Below are 20956 nucleotides of genomic sequence, written 5' to 3' on the forward strand. Positions count from 1 at the left end.
TGGTGTATCCACTGGACTAATCGTCTTTCCTTTGTTTGTGGATCTGTGTATATATTGAATCACGTATATTTTGGGGTTTTCACATTATCTTAGTTAATATTCAGCGCAATATATTATATATAATTTTTTGCACCATTTGTTTGACTTACATCACTTTATTGCTGCGTTTATTATTTGGTTATTTTGTTAATGACATTTTTTTAAATATTTAATTAGCGCTGTAGTATCATTTTTACATTTTAAAACTGCCTGCTGTCGTTTACCCATGGCTGTGCTGAAGTTGGTGGTGAATTTGTTACGCTGACTGGATGAGGAGGCGGTAGAGGATGAGGAAGCGGAGTAGAAGGAGTTAGGAACAGGAGGCAAACTGAAGCGCCCTGCAATCCTCGGTGGTGGAAGGACATGCGCCAAACTGCTATCCGCCTCAGGCCCGTCCGCCACTGCATTTAGCCAGTGCGCTGTTAGGGAGATATAACGTCCCTGACCGTGCTTACTGGTCCACGTATACGTAGTTAGGTGGACCTTAGCACAGATGGCATTGCGCAGTGCACACCTGATTTTGTCCCCCACTTGGTTGTGCAGGGAAGGGATGGCTTGCCTGGAAAAGTAGTGGCGGCTGGGCACGACGTACTGTGGGACAGCCAATGCCATCAGGCTTTTAAAACTCTGCGTCTCCACTAGACGGAATGACAGCATTTCAAAGGCCAGTAATTTTGAAATGCTGGCATTCAGGGCCAGGGATCGCGGTTGGGTAGAGTGGTACTTCCTCTTACGCTCTAGTGTTTGGGAGATGGAGAGCTTATTGCTTCCATGGGACATTGTGGAGATGTTTGGTGACCCAGGTGGTAGTGTTGCTTGCCGGTCCTCAAATTGAGGGGTGGCAGGTGGCACTGTCACTACGGAGGTGGATGAAGAGGCAGAAAGGCCCGAGACTGATGCAGAAGAGGAAGCAGGAGGAGCCAGAGACCTTTCTTGGTTTTTGAGGTGTCTACTCCACTGCAGCTCGTGCTTTGCACTTAGATGCCTGGTCATGCAGGTTGTGCTCAGGTTGAGAACGTTTATGCCTCGCTTCAGGCTCTGATTGCACAGCATGCAAACCACTCGTGTCTTGTCATCAGCACATTGTGTGAAGAACTGCCACGCTAGGGAACTCCTTGGACCTGGCTTTGATGTGCTCGGTCCCTTGCTGTGTTGGGCAGTAGCAGGTGTACTGTCTAGGGGACAGACGCTCCGCTTTTGCACCCTGCTCCCTCTTCTGCTGTGCTGGTGGCTCTGTGCGACCACCGCCTCTTCCTCGGAACTACACGGGTCACCTGCATGACGTTGATTCCATGTGGGGTCGAGGACCTCATCGTCCACCACATCATCTTCCACCCAGTCTTCACCACTGCCCTCCTTGTCAGTCTGCACAATTGCGAAAGCAGCAGCAGTTGGCAACTGTGTTTCTTCATCATCCGAGACGTGCTGTGATGGCCTTCCCCATGTACTCATCTTGAAATATAAGTGGTTGGGCATCGGTAAACTCAATCTCTTCCCCTTCTGGGGCTGGGCTAGGTGGATGACCCTGGGAAAACATGCTAACAGAGTCATCAAAAAGCAGAAGAGACTGCTGCATGATTTGGGGCTCAGACTGCTTGGCTGATTTGCAAGGGGGTCAGGTGAAAGACTGATGGTGGACATCGGCTGCAGGCGCCAACTCTGAGCTTTCAGCACAAGACTGGTTGGGAGACAATGTAAAGGAACTGGAGGCACTGTCAGCAACCCAATCTACTACCGCCTGTTCTGCTCCTGGCCTCAACATTCGTAGAGCCGGATTAGGCCCGACCAAATACCGCTGCAGGCTCTGTCGCCTACTCGCACCTGAGGAAGGTGTTTCACTTGTGCTTGTAGCTGGCACAGATCGACCACGTCCTCTCCCTTTAACAGGAGCTCCACCAGCAGCACCACGACCGCGGCCACGTCCCTTATTTGACGTTTTTCTCATATTTCTCAAATGTAGGATCTTGCCAAAAATGGGTGTTTTTTGAATAGAACAATAGAAGAACAGTAGCTAAAGTGTTTATCTCACACGTACAGATATGGAGGAAACACTGCAAAAACTGGAGGAAACACTGCAAAATATATTTTTTTGCCCTAAATGGGTGTTTTTTGAATAGAACAATAGAAAAACAGTAGCTAGTGGGCTGGATTCAGAAAAGAGATACGCCAGCGTATCTCCTGATTTGTATACGCGAGGAATATGCAAATGAGGAGTTACGCCGATTCAGAAACGAACGACCGCCCGGTGTTTTTTTTTTTACGTTGTTTGCGTTCGGCTTTTTCTGGCGTATAGTTACCCCTGCTATATGAGGCGTAGCCAATGTTAAGTATGGCCGTCGTTCCCGCGCCGAGTTTTGAAATTTTACGTCGTTTGCGTAAATCGCTCGCGAATACGGATGGACGTAATATACGTTCACGTCGAAACCAATGACGTCCTTGCGATGTCATTTAGAGCAATGCACTCTGGGATTTTTTTGGGACGGCACATGCGCAGTTCGGTCAGCGCGGGGGGTGCGCTTCATTTAAATGATACATGCCCCCTAACTGCCCAATTTGAATTCCGCCGGGGGATTTCCGATACGCCGCCGCAACTTTACAGGCAAGTGCTTTGTGCACTTGCCTGAAAAACTTGCGGCAGCGTAACGTAAATGAGATAGGTGAGCGGATCTTTAGATCCGAGTAACCTATCTGAATCTAGCCCAAAATGTTTATCTCACACGTACAGAAATGGAGGAAACACTGCAAAAACTATAGGAAACACTGCAAAATATATTTTTGTTGCCCTAAATAGGTGTTTTTTGAATAGCACAATAGAACAACAGTATCTACAGTGTTTATCTCACACGTACAGATATGGAGGAAACACTGCAAAAAATTTTTTTTTTCCCTAAATGGATGTTTTTTGAATAGCACAATAGAAGGAAAGTATCTAAAGGGTGTATCTCACAGTAACATATGCAGGGCTGATGTAATTTGATTTCTGAAGCAGGACTGACTCCTATATATTTCTCTCCCTATAAGCACAATCAGGAACCTTTCCCTAAAGTATCTAATGCAGAGTATCTCACAGGAACATATGCAGCGCTGGTGCAATATGCAGAGTATCTCACAGGAACATATGCAGCGCTGGTGTAATATGCAGAGTATCTCACAGGAACATATGCAGTGCTGGTGCAATATACAGAGTATCTCACAGGAACATATGCAGTGCTGGTGTAATATGCAGAGTATCACACAGGAACATATGCAGCGCTGGTGTAATATGCAGAGTATCTCACAGGAACATATGCAGTGCTGGTGCAATATGCAGAGTATCTCACAGGAACATATGCAGTGCTGGTGCAATATGCAGAGTATCTCACAGGAACATATGCAGTGCTGGTGCAATATGCAGAGTATCTCACAGGAACATATGCAGTGCTGGTGCAATATGCAGAGTATCTCACAGGAACATATGCAGTGCTGGTGTAATATGCAGAGTATCTCACAGGAACATATGCAGTGCTGGTGTAATTTGATTTCTGAAGCAGGACAGTCTGACTCCTATCTAATTGTCTCCCTCAGAGCAGCAACAGCCTTTCCCTACCCTATCTAAAGCAGAGTGACGAGCTGAGCTATGTGCCTCTAGCATATGTAGAGGCTGGGTCACATGCTGGGTCACATACTCACTGGTCAATCACAGCCATGCCATTAGTAGGCATGGCTGTGATGGCTTCTAGGTCACACGAGTTACATAGTTACATAGTTACATAGTTAGTCAGGTTGAAAAAAGACACAAGTCCATCCAGTTCAACCACAAAAAATAAAAAAACAAAATAAAAAACACAGTAAAATCCTATACACCCAACTCCATACCCACAGTTGATCCAGAGGAAGGCAAAAAACCCCAGCAGAGCATGATTCAATTTGCTACAGCAGGGGAAAAAATTCCTTCCTGATCCCCCGAGAGGCAATCGGATTTACCCTGGATCAACTTTACCTACAAATCTTAGTACTCCGTTATTTTATGTACATTTAGGAAAGAATCCAGGCCTTTCTTAAAACAATCTACTGAGCTGGCCAGAACCACCTCTGGAGAGAGTCTGTTCCACATTTTCACAGCTCTTACTGTGAAAAAACCTTTCCGTATTTGGAGGTGAAATCTCTTTTCCTCTAGACGTAAAGAGTGCCCCCTTGTCCTCAGTGATGACCGTAAAGTGAATAACTCAACACCAAGTTCACTGTATGGACCCCTTCTATATTTGTACATGTTGATCATATCCCAACGAGTAAAACAAATGGTGATTGGCTGCCCTGCAGCGCGCCAATACATTGCCGAACACCGATCCCGAACTTACAGCAAATTGTTTGGGTTCGGGTCCGGGTACCAAAAACCCAAAAGTCCGGTACGAACCCGAAATTTACAGTTCGGGTTCGCTCAACCCTATAAATAAGCAAGATATTTTTGAAAAATTAACATTATTCTCATTTAATTTCTTTATTATCAATTACAAAACAAACGCTATTGTGTTGATACGAAACATCTAGGGCGTGCCTCTGCCACGCTTCTTCGTGATGTGTACACTGATCGTTTTTATGCACGATTTGTTGCATACATGCCTCTTTTAGCTTCTCCAATGTAAGTACCTTTTATCCTCTGTTTCTAAAAATAAACCTATGGTTACAGAATCACACTACGTGGATGCTCTCTTTCTTATGAGATACTCCGCTTACTCAACATATATTACATTTGATGGGATCATCTGACTAGCATTTACCCTTGGAAGGATCTGTGATAACTGATTCATACTTATATAGATGAGTGTTTTTGACTCCGTGATAGAGTCTTCATTTATTGGTAAGAGTACATCTTACATTGGGTGTTTGGAGCACATTGGTGAAGGCTGGATCACGCAGTATTCCTTTACACCATTCATGAAATGTATTCAACGTTATTCCTTTTGGAAATTATGTTTTGGATTCCACTCATACCTTTATTTTTGTTTATTATATATGGTTTTTATAGATGCATTATCTTGTTTATTTATCCTTGCACAGTTTATTGGACTGTTTTTTTTGCCAGCTGCTATATCACTTTATTATACCATATTTTCTCATTTTCACTTATCTTGGTCAGCGCGTTTTCTCTACAATTTTTTAACTTATTTAATTAACATACTAATTTTATATTAGATTACACAGAAGACACAAAAGCGAAAAGCAAAATTGTCTTTAAAACTTAGGAATGCTATACAACATACTACAGAAAAAGTTAAAGGCATCCATGGATATGTCACACAATTCCCCCGAACATATAAACCATGAAAGTACTGGAGAGGTAAGATTTCATAAACATACTGGGGCAGATCCACAGACAGAGTACGCAGGCGTATCTACTGATACGCCGGCGTACTTTCAAATTACCCGCGTCGTATCTTTGGTTTGAATCCTCGAACATACGCGCGGCCGTCGCATTCTCTTACATCGTCTCTAGTCGGCTTTTTCCGGCGTATAGTTAAAGCTGTTTTTTTTGCGGCGTATAGTTAGATTTGCCATGTTAAGTATGGCCGTCGTTCCCGCGTCTAAATTTTAATTTTTTCCTTTTTTTTTGCGTAAGTCGTCCGTGAATCCGGATGGACGTAAGTCACGTCTAAGTTTAAAAAATGATGTCCTTGCGACGTCATTTCGCGCAATGCACGCCGGGAAATTTAGAAACGGAGCATGCGCAGTTCATTTGGCGCGGTGACGCGCTTCATTTAAATGAAACACGCCCCCTAATCGCCGATTTTAATTCCGCCGCCAGAGATACACTACGCCTCCGTAACTTACGGCGCAAATTCTTCCAGGATTCGAACCAGCCAAAAGTAAGTTACAGCGGCGTAGTGTATCTCTGATACGCTGCGCCGATGTATTTCTATGTGAATCTGCGCCACTAGTGTTTGAATTAGGCAGATGAATTGCAGGTTACAGGGTAATTCATATGATGTCTCATTTTAAACTAGTTATCACATGGTTTACAATTGCATCTACTGTTTTAAATTAAAGCAAGTGTACATTAATAGGGCTATTCCGATTATTATAATATAGCATTTATATTGCGCCAACAGTTTGCACATTATTTTTTAATATATAGAAGACTTTACAATACAATTTAACAAAACATGGTAAGAAGGACACTGACTCTGAGGGCTTACAATCCAAAATGGAGGGGGAAAGTGATACATGAGGAGGTAGCTGTGGGGATGAATTGTTTGAGAATGTGAAGGGTTCAGTGGTTAGGTCAAGGTGAGATAGACTTCCCAGAAGAGATGAGTTTTTAGGGATCGCCTAAAGGCAGTCAGAGTGGGAGATAGATGGACAGGTTGGGGTAAAGAGTTCCAGAGGTTGGTAGAGACTCTAGAGAAGTCCCTGAGGCAAAAATAGGAGGAGTTGATAAGGGAGATGGAAATTAGAAGGTCTTCGGAAGAGTGGAGGGTATAGTTATGGTGTTATTTTCAGGCACGACGGCATCTGTGTTGGATCCAACAGGCGTACGTCTTCGTACGCCGTTGGGTCTTGGATGCAATTTTTCGGCTTCCGCTAGGTGTCGTTCCCGTCGTAATCCGCGTCGAGTATGCAAATTAGCTATTTCCGACGATCCACGAACGTACGACCGGCCGTCGCATTTTTTTACGTTGTTTCCGTTCGGCTTTTTCCGGCGTATAGTTAAAGCTGCTATATGGTGGCGTACTCAATGTTAAGTATGGCCGTCGTTCCCGCGTCTAATTTTGTAAATTTTACGTCATTTGCGTAAGTCATCCGTGAATGGGGCTGGCCGCCATTTACGTTCACGTTGAAAAAAATGACGTCCTTGCGACGTCATTTGGAGCAATGCACCCTGGGAGTTTTTACGGACGGCGCATGCGCAGTTCGTTCGGCGCGGGGACGCGTTTCACTTAAATGAAACACGCCCCCTACCCGCCCAATTTGAATTCCGCCGCGAGAGATACACTACGCCGCCGTAATTTACGGCGCAAATTCATTGAGGATTCAAACCAAAGGCAAGTAAGTTACAGCGGCGTAGCGTATCTTACATATGCGCCGGGCGCAGCGTATGTATGTGGATCTGCCCCATAGACTTAGGCCCCATACACACGAGAGGATTTATCCGCAGATACGGTCCAGCGGACCGTTTCCACGGATAAATCCTCTCAAAGATATCCGCTGATTTCGATGGGATGGAGTGTACACACCATCCCATTGAAATCCGCGCGGAAATCCTCTGCCGATGACGTGTCGCGCCGTCGCCGCGATTATGACGCGGCGACGGGCGCGACGCTGTCATATAAGGAATTCCACGCATGCGTCAAATCATTACGACGCGTGCGGGGAATCCCTTTGGACGGATGGATCCGGTAAGTCTGTACAGACGAGCGGATCCATCCGTTGGAATGGATTCCAGCAGATGGATATGTTGTGCAGCACAACAAATATTCGATCTGCTGGAATCCATCCCAGAGGAGATTTCTCCGCGGAAACAGATCCGCTGGCGTGTACACACCATAGGATCTATCCGCAGAAACCCATTTGCTGGGATTTATCTGCGGATGGATTCTATCGTGTGTACGGGGCCTTAGCCAGAGTTGTGTATGGTTTTGGAAGTCATTGTTAATATTGGCTATTGGCAGCCAGTGTAAGGATTGGCAGAGGGGTGTTGCAGACACTGAGCGGTTGTTTAGGTGGATGAGTCTAGCAGCAGCATTCATGATAGACTGAAGGTGGGAGGAGCCTTTGTTGTGGTAAGCCAATAAGGAGGGATTTGCAATAGTCAAGACAAGATATAACAGGTGAGTGGATGAATAATTTTGCCGCTGAATTGGTGAGGATGGGGCGTATTTTGTAGATGTTGCGAAGGTGAAGGCGCAGGATTTGGATAGTGTTTGGACATGGGGCAGAAAGGTGAGATTTGAATCCAGGATGACACCTAGCACCTATTATCAAGGGTATTTCCCAATGCGGTTTTTGGGCAATTAATAGATTATAGACAAAGTATAAAAAAATGAGTTTTTATTGTGTAATGACACATACAAAAAGGATATTCTGATAGTTAAGATATGAGTTACAGTAGTACAAAAGTGATTAAATTCCCATACATATAAATAACAAAAAACAAGACGTGTCACACAGCTTGACATGTATAATTACAAGCTTGTTATGTCCTAATCATGAACTAAATTATTATTTCTATGTTACAGCTGGCAAACATAAGGGAAAAGGTGGATCCGAGAGTGCAAGACACAATCATGGAGTGGTGTTCGGACGGTAAATGAAATTCTTAGGCACACAAATACTTTTGTAAAATAACTTTTCCCGCCATCTGAACTTCCAGAGGAGAGCCGGAGAAGGTTTTATCCTACCCGAAAACATATTTCCAATCTATTGAGTAGATCGAGACAAGAAGGGCGTAATTCAGTGTTCGATCAGGAACACTTATTGGATCAGCTTAATGTATGGAAGGTAGAGACACCAGACCTCAATCATTATTGGAGACTGAGTACCATGCCGGGTGATCTCGGCAATCCTCGAACATTCTTATTTGCTTACCAGACTGCATGGCAGAAAAAAAAATCTTAAAAAGATACGGAAACCAAATAACTTTTTTGGATGCAACGTATAGAACCACAAGATATGCACTACCACTGTTTTTCCTTTGTGTACGGACAAATGTGTGCTATGTTGTTGTTGGTACTTTTGTCACTGAAAATGAAACGTCAGCACGCATACAGGAGGCACTGGAAATATTCCATTCGTGGAACAAGGCATGGAATCCCAATTGCTTCCTGGTTGATTTTTGCCTTGAGGAAATGAATGCCATCTCCAGAATATTTCAAGGTAGTGGTTTATATTTAACTTTACTATTTGTCAAATGTTTGTTTTCCAATATATAATAACTATGGGCCAGATTCATAGTTGTAATACGCTGGCGTATCTACTGATACTCCGGCGTATTTTAAAATTTGCTGCATCGTAGCGTTGTTTTGAATCCTCAAAACAAGTTACGACGGCTTTAGGCGTCGATCCGACAGGCATACGGCTTCGTACGCCTTCGGATCGCAGGTGTAATACTCCGGCGCCCGCTGGGTGGAGTTTGCGTCGTTTTCCAGCGTCGGGTATGCAAATTAGCTGTTTACGGCGATCCACGAAGGTACGCACGTTCGTTGCATTCTCTTACGTCGTCGCTAGTTGGCTTTTCCTGTCGCAAACTTACGCCTGCTATTTCATGGCTTTGATTTAGACCAGTCATGTTAAAGTATGGCCGTCGTTCCCGCGTCGAATTTCAATTTTTTGTTTTTCTTTTTGCGTAAGACGCCTTGGAATACGAAAGGACGTAACGCACATCGCCGTTCAAAAAACACGTCGGGGCGCCGTAATTTCGCGCAAAGCACGTCGGGAAATTTCCTAACGGAGCATGCGCAGAACGTTCGGCGCGGGAACGCGCCTAATTTAAATGGTACACGCCCCATTTGAATTAGGTGGGCTTGCGCCGAACGCATTTACGTTACACCACTGCAAGTTTACAGGCAAGTGCTTTGTGAATCAAGCACTTGCGCTGAAAACTTGCGGCGGTGTAACGTAAACGAGATACGTTACGCCGCAGCGCAGGTACCTGAATCTGGCCCTATAAATCTTAATTTTCTAGAATGTATGCATGTCCTTCTGGTCCAACAAAGTAATCATATTTATGGTGACTGACCACTATTATGTATACACATACATTCCACGCAACACTATTGTTTCATTATGAGATGGGTTACCAATGATATTTTTTTTGTTTCAAACCAGACACAAAAATACTGCTTTGCGACTTCCACCGTGAAAAAGCATGGACTGAATGGGTAAATAAACGAGATCATGGGCTATATGAGAATCGCAAAACTGTGCTGACCATGTTACGGAATATTGCATTTGCTTCATCTGTTGTAGATCACAACATGGCATTGCAAACTTTAACTGATTCAAATATTTGGAAAAAAACAAGCACATTAAAGAAATGGTTTTCCCACAAATGGATGCCTCAGATACAGGTAACAAATATTCTTTTATTAACTTTACATAAAAATTAGAACTATATTTTTACATCTATGATAATATTCAAGGTTATTGATCATTTATGAAAACAAAATTGTAAAAAAAAAAATATATATATATTTTATGTTTTTACATTTATTTTATTTTCAAAAAACAGAAATGGGCACATCTCTATCGGACGTCAGAAACGCTGATTGCAATCCACACAAACAATGGACTTGAAAGACAAAATGAAATATTAAAACGAAATGATCTAGGGGGCTATAAGAACTGCATGTTTGTAGAAATGATCACTGTGCTACATTCAAAGGGCCAGATTCATAAAAGAGATACGACGGTGTATCTCCTGATACGCCATCGTATCTCTGTGATCCGCCCGTCGTAACTATGCGGCTGATTCATAGTCAGTTCTCATCAGTTACGCATAGATATCCCTAAGATCCGACAGGTGTAATTGACTTACACCGTCGGATCTTAGGATGCAATTCTAGGCCGGCCGCTAGGTGGCGATTCCATTGCGGTCGGCATAGAATATGCAAATGATTAGTTACGGCGATTCACGAACGTACGCTTTACCCGTCGCTCTAAATTTACGTTGTTTCCGTCGAGATAGGCTGTGTAAAACTAAGGCTGCCCTCTAGGTGGTGTAATGTTAAGTATGGCTGTCGTTCCCGTGTCGAAATTTTAAATTTCACGTCGTTTGCGTAAGTCATCCGTGAATGGCGCTGGACGCCATTTACGTTGAAACCAATGACGTCCTTGCGACGTCATTTAGCGCAATGCACGTCGGGAAATTTTAGGGACGGAGCATGCGCAGTACATTCGGCGCGGGAACGCGCCTAATTTAAATGGTGCCCACCAGCGGATTTACGTTACACCGCCGCAAGTTTACAGGTAAGAGCTTTGTGAATCAGGCACTTACGCTGTAAACCTGCGGCAGTGTAATGTAAATGGGATACGTTACGCGCCGCAGCATAACGTATTTGTACCTGAATCTGGCCCCATATTTTTACATCTATGATAATATTCAAGGTCATTGCTCGTTTATGAAAACAAAATTGTAAAAAAAAAAAATATATATATATTTTTTATGTTTTTACATTTATTTTATTTTCAAAAAACAGAAATGGGCACATCTCTATCGGACGTCAGAAACACTGATTGCAATCCACACAAACAATGGACTTGAAAGACAAAATGAAATATTAAAACAAAATGATCTAGAGGGCTATAAGAACTGCATGCTTGTAGAAATGATCACTGTGCTACATTCAAAGTTTTTCCCAAATGCCTATAAAAAGTAAGTGCTTTTAATTTTTTCAGTAGGAAAATCATACACTGTTATCTTTGATTTTTAGGCACAAACAAAAAAAATGTATTTCTGTAAAGCTAGGTCAATATTTTATTTGATTTTTGGGGGGCTAAGACTTTTTTTTGGGAGAAATTTCTGGCTATATACACAGATGTAGTATGGATGAAGATAATATGGATAAAACCTCTGGAACACACTAAAGCACAGTTTCAATATATTGTATTTAATTTGTTAGATATATTTAAACTATGTAGTGTTGTGTTTTGGGCTGGATTGTTTTTTTCAAACCTTTGTTTTGGTATAAGCATCAATAGTAATAGAGAGTAAAACAAAATACATCTTATTATGATCATATGTGCTAATCTTTGTGTGTGTGTGTATGTATATTAGTGATGTCCCTGTATCAATACTAGTACCGATACAGGGCATTTTAACAAATACTTGAAATATAGTGGATTTTTTTGGGGGGGGGGGTTCTTTACCTTCCGTGACCTACGTGTTGTGCGCCTCTAGGCAGTCGCCGGCCACTTACAATAGGACCCCACCTGGAGCGACTCCAACCAGAGCAGCAGTGACACAATGTTGCTCTCCCTCCTACTACAGACTAAGACCGTGTGAGGAAAATCATGAGGCACCACGATCTGACAGCCACCAGTAATTGAGACGGGAGTACACACTCCCAATACACTGCATCAATAGATTGCTAATTAGCTCCTACGAACATGAATAGTAAATGATACATAGTAACATGTATTTGTGCTATGGATCATTTGCGGTGGGAGGTGCGGTGGCGGAAGAAGCGCCGCTATTTTTAGCGGTGCTTTACCTTTGGATTTTAAGTGGTATTTGGCTGCTAGCGGTGCGGTTTTAATTATTTTTCCACTGTTAGCAGGGGGGGGGGGTAAAAACCACCGTAGAGCGCCTCTGCAGAGGCGCCTTGCCAGCGGTATAGCCGCGGTGTCCCATTGCTTTCAATGGGCAGGAGCAGTGGAGGAGCAGTATACACACCGCTCCTTCGCCGATCCAAAGAGGTGGCTAGCAGGACTTTTTTTCCCATCCTGCTAGCGCAATGCTCCATTGTGAAAGCCCTTAGGGTCGGTTTGCAGGCGCTATTTTTAACGCAATAGCGCCTGAAAACCGCTCCAGTGTGAAAGGGTTCTCAAGGGACACAAACCCACGTCTCCTGGTAGGACTTAACTCATTAAGGTTTACAGGTATTTGTTCATGCTGCCAGGTTCAGACAAGTTATTTTTTAACAAAGAGTCACACCAAACTGTGTATCAACTCTATATTTAAAGTTTTATTATTACCAAAAAAGATGATATGGCGGAGCATAAGCCATTAAAAAGACATGTACTTATACCAAAAAAAAATAATATTATAATATGGAATATAGAAAAACTTTGAAGAAAGAAATTGACAGAAAAGTTTTACACAAAGATAAGCAAACTATATATATATACCGTATTTATTGGGGTATAGCGCGCTCCCGCGTATAGCGCGCACCCCTAAAGTTGGGCAGAAATTCCTGTGGAAAAAAGGATTTTGTACTTACAGTTTTGGTGTCTTGCGCGGCGGCCTCGTCGGGTCCGGCGTCCGTCTGCGGCTTCGGGTGTCCTCTTCATCGGGTCTGGCGTCCTTCTGCGGCGTCCTCCTCGCTCGTTTCCCGCGCCGAGTTTGAATACTGCGCCAGCATATACCGAGCGCAGTACACTCGGGCAGGCTCGGCTACTGTCGCGCTCACGTCCTGTACGTCCAGGACGTGAGCGCGGAAGGAGCAGAGACTGCCTGACTATACACGAGTGTACTCTTCTCGGTATATGTCGGCGCAGTATTCAAACTCGGCGAGGGTATCGGCGTATATGGCGCACCCACGATTTTGCCCTGATTTTCAGGGAAAAAAAGTGCGCAGTATACGCCGATAAATACGGTATGTATTTTCTATACAATTCAGGTTTTAATATAGAAGGAGTTTGCATGTTCTCCCTGTGCTTGCCTGGGTTTCCTCTGGGTATTCATGTAGCTCGATTCACGTAGGGTGTCCTAACTTTGCGGCGGCGTAGCTTAGCGTGTTTACACTACGCCGCCGTAAGTTAGCGAGGCAAGTACATGATTCACAAAGTACTTGCCTGCTAAGTTACGGCGGCGTAGTGTAAATGCGGCGGGTGCAAGCGTGCCTAATTCAAATTCGGCTAAGGGGGCGTGTTTTATGTTAATGGGGCTTGACCTGACGTGATTGACGTTTTTTTGGAACGGCGCATGCGCCGTCCGCCTACATTTCCCAGTGTGCATTGCGGCAACGTACGCCGCACTGGCCTATTGATTTTGACGTGGACGTAAATGACGTAAATCCCTATTTACGGACGGCTTACGCAAACAACGTAAAATTTTCGAATTTCGACGCGGGAACGGCGGCCATACTTAACATTACTATTCCATCTATTTGATGGAATAACTTTAGGCCTGCTAATGCGTTACATAAACGGCGTATCTGTACTGCGTCGGCCGGGCGTACGTTCGTGAATAGGCGTATCTACTGATTTACATATTCTACGCCAACCGCAATGGAAGCGCCACCTAGCGGTCAGCCTAAAAATTACACTTTAGGATACGACGGTGTAAGACACTTACGCCGCTCGTATCTGAGCCTAATTTAAGCGTATCTGGTTACCAGAATACGCTTAAATTAGCGCTGACGCAAATTCTGACTTAGGCTGGCGTATCTACTGATACTCCAGCCTAAGTCTCTCTGAATCTAGCTAATGTTTCCTTCAACAGTGGCCCTCGTAAGTATGCATGTGAGATAGGGACAGTTTAAGCTGTTTGAGGGCAGGGACTAAAGTGAATGTGCACTCTGTAAAGTGCTGTGTATATTGTCAGAACTATGTAGATACCTTTCATAAATGATCGAAACAAAATATTTCATATTGAAGCTCAAGGTTAAAAAGCATTAAAATGTTTAATGACTGTTTTTAAAAATATATTATAGTCTGCAATGATGGTAATTATAGGTTGTATCTGTTATCCAGGTATGTACAGCTGAACTCGCTTAGCTCACAGTGCTATAGAAAATATTCCGAAGATGTCCCCAATTTTTTAAGAAATCGCCCACGTGACTTTGTCACACATGTGATGAAAAGATTGACAAGCAATTTAACTTCTGCAGACATCAAAATTAGAAATAATTCATCAGGTATATTTGATGTAAACAGCGAAACAGAACCTGGAAAAACGTACATTGTCAACGTGTCCGAAAAAATTCCGTCATGTAACTGTATAGACTGGAGAAAACACTTCATGCCTTGCAAGCACATGTGTGCAATTTGTTCTTTTCAGAATGAATGGAGTTGGGAAAAACTAGATCCCGCTTACATTCACAACCCCCTTCTTGTCCTTGATACAGACTGCTTGATTCCTGAAACAGAACCAAGGGTGGACAATGAGTTAAAAGAATGGTGCACTCCATCAGAATCCACGAGTTCTGTAGCAAAGCTCCCACTACGGAAAAGAACAAAAAGAACCTGCCTAATACGCAGTTGTACACAAAAGATAAAGAGACTGCTAGATTGCGTTTACTTACTGAAAGATGAGGACTACCTCACAGAGCTTGAAACATCCATTGATTTTCTTTTAGCAAAATCATCGAGCAAAATACCCAAAGATCATGGCCTCCCGTTAATTGAAACCCCCCCCAAAAAAAAAGAAATTCTTAAAAATGTTGTACCCCTTCCAAAAAGGCCGTATGGGAAGCCCAAACAACTAGGCTCTGAACGATTTGGGAGTAAGGGAGAGCAACTGAAACTGGATGTTTGGGAGACTGTTAGGCCCCGTACACACGACCGGATCTGTCCACTGATACTTGTCTGCGGACCAGTTTCAGCAGACAAGTTCGGTCGTGTGTACGGCCTATCGGACCGTTTTCCGGCGGACATTTGTCCAGCCGACCGTTTTCCAGCGGACAAAAATTTCTTAGCATGCTAAGAAACCTGTCCGCTGGAAACCTGTCCGTCGGACATGTTCGATCGTCTGTACAGACTCACCGGACATGTCCGATCGGCCCAAACCCCTCGCATGCGTCGAAGTGATTCGACGCATGCGTGGAAGTATTTACCTTCCAGGGCCGTGCGCGTCGCCGCGTAATCGTCGCCGCAACGGCGCGGCCATGTCACTGCGGATCGTGTACGCGCGGATTTCTGTCTGATGTGTACAACCATCAGACAGAAATCTCCGGGCGGACATGTCCGCTGAAAACGGTCCGGTGGACCGATTGCAGCGGACAGTCCGTCCGTGTGTACGAGGCCTTAAAGACTCAGTAGAAGAGGAAAATAAAGATGACAGCAAATGGGTTACCATAAATCATATTACTCTCACTCATAGTGATAAAAAAGCAATCCTGAATTGTGAGTGGCTTGACGATAAGGTGATCAATATATTTCAATATTTGATAGCCACTGCATTTCCGTCAATCTCAGGGCTATTTGATACAGTGATTCTAGCACATGATTCAGTATCATGTCTAAACAGTCAATCTATACTACAAATTCACCATTTAGGTGCCCATTGGGTGGTTTCTCAAAGTTCAGGGACACGTGTGACAGTCTTTGACTCATTTAAAACAAGAAGTGTCCCAGAAATGCTTAGAAAACAGCTTGTCAAAGTATATGACCCTCTCTTCTCTGGAGAATACCGTATACTTAATCTGGACCTTGTTTGTTGCCAGAAACAAGATGGTGTAAATGACTGTGGTGCTCTTGCCATAGCAAATGCAGTAGCTCTTGCATATGGTTTGGATTTAAAACATATCCACTTTCGCCAAGAGGAAATGCGAAAACATATCATTAGCTGCCTCTCCATGTTTCCCCATGACACAGTAACCATTGAAAATACAATTGTCAATAAAAGAGTTCAGCTAACAAAACACTGTGGCCCGGATTCACAGAGAGCGGGCGCACATTACGCCGCTGTAGCGCAAACCAATGTACGCTACGCCGATGCAGCGCAGAGAGGCAAGCATGGAATTCAGGAAGCCAGTGCTCCCAATGCTGCGTCGGCATGGCGTAGGTTTCGAAGGCGCAGGCCGGCTTAGGTGGAAGTGGGCTTTCCCCATGCAAATGAGGCGTGACCCCATGCAAATGATGGTTTGAGAGGCAGAAAAGTACGTTTAACAAACTGCGCATGCGTCGTGACGTGGACGCATCCCTGTGCGCATTCTCACAACCACGTTGGAACAACTGCCTAAGATACGCCGGATCACTGCCTACGCCATGAACGTAACCTACGCCCATCCAGACACACGTCCAACGTAAAATACGCCAGCTTGGCCGGCTTGTGTTCCCTGGTGCAGACCTTTACATGTCTGCTGCTGGGTTACACCTCCTTTATGGGGCTTATCTTTACGCCGGACGTACAACTTACGCACACCTCTCATAGCCTGCGTCGGGCGCAGGTTCGTAAATCGCCATATTTTCCTCATTTGCATATTTGAATGGCTAATCAATGGCAGCGCCACCATGCGTCCAGCGTAAATGTGCGCCCACCCTACGCCGGCAAGTTATGTCGGCGGGATGAAGCCTGTTTTTAGGCGTATCTTACTTTGTGGGTCCAGCGCACAGATACGACGGCGCACATTTGCACTTACGTCGGCGTATCTTGAGATACATCGGCGCAAGTGTTTTGTGAATCCGGGCCTGTCTGTGTAACCTTCACAAACCAAAATCAAGTATGGTGGAATGTTTTACATGCAAAAAATGGTTCCATTTTCAATGCGTTGGCCTTAAAAAGAATGACAGGTGTGTTACATCGAAGAAACAATTTCATTGCCTTGGTTGCACACAATAATTTGGAAGTAAATTTTTATTCTTTATATGATCAGCGGGTACATGGGATAAATGCGGGATGATTCAACCCTACATGTATGGGGGTGGGACTTTACATGTATACAGGTTTGAAGGAATACACAATTCAAAAGTCCAAAAAAATTATAATATATACAAAATTGTATTTTAACATATATGTATAAAAAATCTAAAAGGACAGACAGCTTAAAGCCATTCAGATACATTTGCGTATCTTTCGGCGGGCGTAGCGTATCTCAGATACACTACGCCGCCGTAACTTACAGCGGCAGGTCCCGTATTCAGAAAGAAATTGCGCTGTAAGTTACGGCGGCGTAGTGTAACTGGGCAGGCGTAAGCCCGCCTAATTCAAATGTGGATGATGTGGGCGTGTTTTATTTAAATTACTTGTGACCCCACGTAATTGACGTTTCTTACGAGCGGCGCATGCGCCGTCCGTAAACGTTTCCAAGTGCGCATGCTCCAAATTACGCTGCAAACTGTCAATGCTTTCGACGTGAATGTAACTTACGTACAGCCCTATTTGCGAACGACTTACGCAAACGACGTAAAATACGACGCTGTTCGTACTTTTCCGACGTCCATACCTAACATGACTTACCCCTGCTTTATGAGGGGTAACTTTACGTCGGAAAAAGCCTTACGTAAAAAAATGCGCCGGGCGGACGTACGTTTCTGAATCGGCGTATCTACCTAATTTGCATATTCAACGCGTAAATATACGGAAGCGCAACCTAGCGGTCAGCGTAAATATGCACCCTAAGATACGACGGTGTAAGAGACTTACGCCGGCCGTATCTTAGTAAAATTCTGGCGTATCTTGCTTTCTGAATACAGAAAGAAGATACGCCGGCGCTTCATAGAACTTACGCGGCGTATCAATAGATACACTGATGTAAAGGCTATCTGAATCCGGACCACTGTTACATTACGACTTATTAAGGGTGTTGCTATCCTGGTTGGAGAATCCGCAACGTCCGCCTGTGAATTTCGCGTTAAAGACATGCTTCATCAGGGCCTCGGATTTCGAAGATAATTTGTATGGATATATACGGACATACACTGTATTAATAATACATAAACAAATGTTATTAACAACAGAGTCATTTCTGCATATTAACTAGTTTTAGCAGAATATCAATAATATATTAATTATAGTCAAAAAAGAAGAATGGTAATCAAATTCGTTGCTTTGCCTGCCTGTGCCATTTTGCTGACGTATATCTACGTTAGAAAACGTTTTGTGGACAAGTATCAGTAGTCACAGGCACCTCACCCCAATGATAAGAAAAAATGAGAAGAGGGGGGAAAAAAAGGGGGTAACCAAAAGGACCCCGGGGCTTTTGAACGGTGCAAATAGATAATCAGACAAAATTTGATTATAAAATTAGAAAATATAATTTATTACACAAATAATTAGTATGCCATAAATATGATAAATTTAAAATACATCTCGATTAAATACGTGATATCAAGACGAAGCATTGTTTAAGTCAGCTCTACATGTTTCACTCCGACGAGTTTCTTCAGGAGCTTTCAGACATACAATGCTAAATATCAGAAGAAAAAACAACAAGACATATAATTAAATGACTGTTGAAAACAATCATTTATATATCAATACATTTTGGTAAATAATGTCAAAAAAGAGAAAAGAAAAATATTGATCATGAATACATCAGTTATTGTAGATAATGCATGCTCAAGGATCTCAGCTATATATAAACAGGCCCCTGTTTATATATAGCTGAGATCCTTGAGCATGCATTATCTACAATAACTGATGTATTCATGATCAATATTTTTCTTTTCTCTTTTTTGACATTATTTACCAAAATGTATTGATATATAAATGATTGTTTTCAACAGTCATTTAATTATATGTCTTGTTGTTTTTTCTTCTGATATTTAGCATTGTATGTCTGAAAGCTCCTGAAGAAACTCGTTGGAGTGAAACATGTAGAGCTGACTTAAATAATGCTTCGTCTTGATATCACGTATTTAATCGAGATGTATTTTAAATTTATAGTATTTATGGCATACTAATTATTTGTGTAATAAATTATATTTTCTAATTTTATAATCAAATTTTGTCTGATTATCTATTTGTATATGTACGTTAGGCAGGCGGCAAGTGGTTAAGACATTAATGACCAATTTGATGGAAGTTTAAGCCTGTGGAGCCCATGGGGATTGGCCGCACAACTCGTTGACTAGCGTAGTATTCGCAAGGGTTATTGATAGATTGAGATCAAAGTTGAGCTAGATTGTTACATCTAAAACGGGAAAGATTGGGTGTTATGGAACGTGTGGGAAGGGAAAGGAGAAGCCGAGAGGGAAGGGGGAGGGGGAAAGAAAGAGGGGGAATGGAGAGAGTGGGAGAAGGGGGAGGGAGGGAAGGGAAGGGAAGAAGAGGGGGAAGAAAAGAGATAAGGTAGAGGAGGGAGGGGGAAGTAAAGAGATAAGGTGGAGGAGGGAGGGGGGAAGAAAAGAGATATGGTGGAGGAGGGAGGGGGGAAGAAAAGAGATAGGGTAGAGGAGGGAGGGGAAGAAAAGAGATATGGTGGAGGAGGGAGGGGGAAGAAAAGAGATAGGGTAGAGGAGGGAGGGGGGAAGAAAAGAGATATGGTGGAGGAGGGAGGGGGGAAGAAAAGAGATATGGTGGAGGTAGAGGAGGGAGGGGGAAGAAAAGAGATAGGGTAGAGGAGGGAGGGGAAGAAAAGAGATAGGGTAGAGGTGGAGGAGGGAGGGGAAGAAAAGAGATAGTATAGAGGTGGAGGAGGCAGGGGAAGAAAAGAGATAGGGTAGAGGAGGGAGGGGAAGAAAAGAGATAGGGTAGAGGTGGAGGAGGGAGGGGAAGAAAAGAGATAGGGTAGAGGAGGGAGGGGAAGAAAAGAGATAGGGTAGAGGTGGAGGAGGGAGGGGAAGAAAAGAGATAGTATAGAGGTGGAGGAGGGAGTGGGGAAGAAAAGAGATATGGTGGAGGAGGGAGGGGGGAAGAAAAGAGATATGGTGGAGGAGGGAGGGGGGAAGAAAAGAGATATGGTGGAGGAGGGAGGGGGAAGAAAAGAGATAGTATAGAGGTAGAGGAGGGAGGGGAAGAAAAGAGATATGGTGGAGGAGGGAGGGGGAAGAAAAGAGATAGGGTAGAGGTGGAGGAGGGAGGGGAGAAAAGAGATAGTATAGAGGTAGAGGAGGGAGGGGAAGAAAAGAGATAGTATAGAGGTAGAGGAGGGAGGGGAAGAAAAGAGATATGGTGGAGGAGGGAGGGGGGAAGAAAAGAGATAGGGTAGAGGTAGAGGAGGGAGGGGAAGAAAAGCGATAGGGTAGAGGAGGGAGGGGGGAAGAAAAGAGATATGGTGGAGGAGGGAGGGGAAGAAAAGAGATATGGTGGAGGAGGGAGGGGGAAGAAAAGAGATAGGGTAGAGGAGGGAGGGGAAGAAAAGCGATATAGGGTAGAGGAGGGAGGGGGGAAGAAAAGAGATATGGTGGAGGAGGGAGGGGGGAAGAAAAGAGATATGGTGGAGGAGGGAGGGGGGAAGAAAAGAGATAGTATAGAGGTAGAGGAAGGAGGGGGGAAGAAAAGAGATATGGTGGAGGAGGGAGGGGGAAGAAAAGAGATATGGTGGAGGAGGGAGGGGGAAGAAAAGAGATATGGTAGAGGTGGAGGAGGGAGGGGAAGAAAAGAGATAGTATAGAGGTG

The 20956-nt window shown here is 43.8% G+C and overlaps 1 protein-coding gene across 1 annotated transcript in view; it reads left to right on the plus strand.

Annotated features, from left to right (window-relative positions):
• The first annotated feature begins 5302 nt into the window (after positions 1 to 5302).
• The window catches only part of LOC120921804, a 45337-nt gene continuing 29683 nt past the window's right edge, over positions 5303 to 20956 (plus strand). Inside the window, exons 1-6 of the mRNA XM_040334306.1 lie at positions 5303 to 5356; positions 8253 to 8319; positions 9982 to 10082; positions 11211 to 11386; positions 14428 to 15217; positions 16119 to 16268. Coding sequence (XP_040190240.1) covers positions 5303 to 5356; positions 8253 to 8319; positions 9982 to 10082; positions 11211 to 11386; positions 14428 to 15217; positions 16119 to 16268 — 1338 coding nt within the window. The remainder of the gene's footprint in view (positions 5357 to 8252; positions 8320 to 9981; positions 10083 to 11210; positions 11387 to 14427; positions 15218 to 16118; positions 16269 to 20956) is intronic.

This window comes from Rana temporaria (genome assembly GCF_905171775.1).
Source record: "Rana temporaria chromosome 4 unlocalized genomic scaffold, aRanTem1.1 chr4v, whole genome shotgun sequence".
Lineage (NCBI taxonomy): Eukaryota > Metazoa > Chordata > Amphibia > Anura > Ranidae > Rana > Rana temporaria.